General features: G+C 45.7%; 1 protein-coding gene across 1 annotated transcript; it reads left to right on the top strand.

Moving 5' to 3' along the window:
- Positions 1-399: 399 nt before the first annotated feature.
- On the top strand, positions 400-658 carry Pmar_PMAR007983 (hypothetical protein; the record flags this gene model as incomplete). The annotated part of the gene is made up of 2 exons (XM_002778178.1): positions 400-497; positions 542-658. Coding segments are annotated over 2 exons (215 nt in total), but the record flags the coding sequence as incomplete, so codon positions are not given.
- Between the last annotated feature and the right edge of the window lie 216 nt (positions 659-874).

The following is an 874-nucleotide window of genomic DNA, read 5'->3' as shown; positions in this document are numbered from 1 at the left end:
TAGAAATCCTAACTGTGAAAGCTGCCTTGCACGCTTCCAGTCTGTGGCGAAGGCCTATGAGACTTTGGGAGATCAGAACAAGAGGAAGGTTTATGATACTAATAGAGGTGACCTCAGATGGACGGATTAGAAAGAAGTTTATTGAACAAACTAAAGAAAGAAAATCATGGGAGAAAAACAGAACATCGTAATTCGATAGGGTATACATTGGAGTTTCACCCGCTCTACGTGGAGTGGCTTAGTGCTCTGGGAGAAACCCGATATTTGCGCTATGCAGTAGTCGTGAAATATATTTTGTATTAGTGTTGTTTTTCATATCACGGGTGAAACTCCATTGCACGTAATTTCATATAAAATCAGTGGGAATCAGTGCCTCCTCGCCCTATTTAGAAGTGTCAGGTGGTTACGACTCCATACCAAGCGACTACTCTGCTCGACTCACGAGTGAAAACTATCATAGCATCATGGACCACTCAGTTGACATTTGGGTTGTCGAGGTAGATGGAGGACAGTTTCGGGGGGGAAGTTTCGAAGTGTTTAGGTGTATTCGGACTTGGATGAATATTGTCATAGTATAGCGCCAGCCTGGGATGAGGTCTCCAGTGATCTCAAGGGGTACATCAAATTCGGGAGAATCAACTCCCATACTGATCGAGCGGTGAGTACTGGGTTGAAGTATGTCCGAACGATACGAACCGCTCTTCATTGAAGAAGGGGCGAAACCGATGAGGGGGCACTGAAGACATGTGAGGTTGTTGTATGTGTCAGCTGTTCAAGTCATTGCCGATAACTCCGAGGACAACCCCGACAATCTTCCTTTTCATGCCAGCCCATCCCGAGATCCCTCCTAGTTTGATGCCGATCGCTGAGATAA

This window comes from Perkinsus marinus, assembly GCF_000006405.1.
Source record: "Perkinsus marinus ATCC 50983 genomic scaffold scf_1104296950356, whole genome shotgun sequence".
NCBI lineage: Eukaryota > Perkinsozoa > Perkinsida > Perkinsidae > Perkinsus > Perkinsus marinus.
The sequence above is the reverse complement of the archived record's forward strand: the minus strand, read 5'-3'. Positions and strand labels throughout refer to the sequence as shown.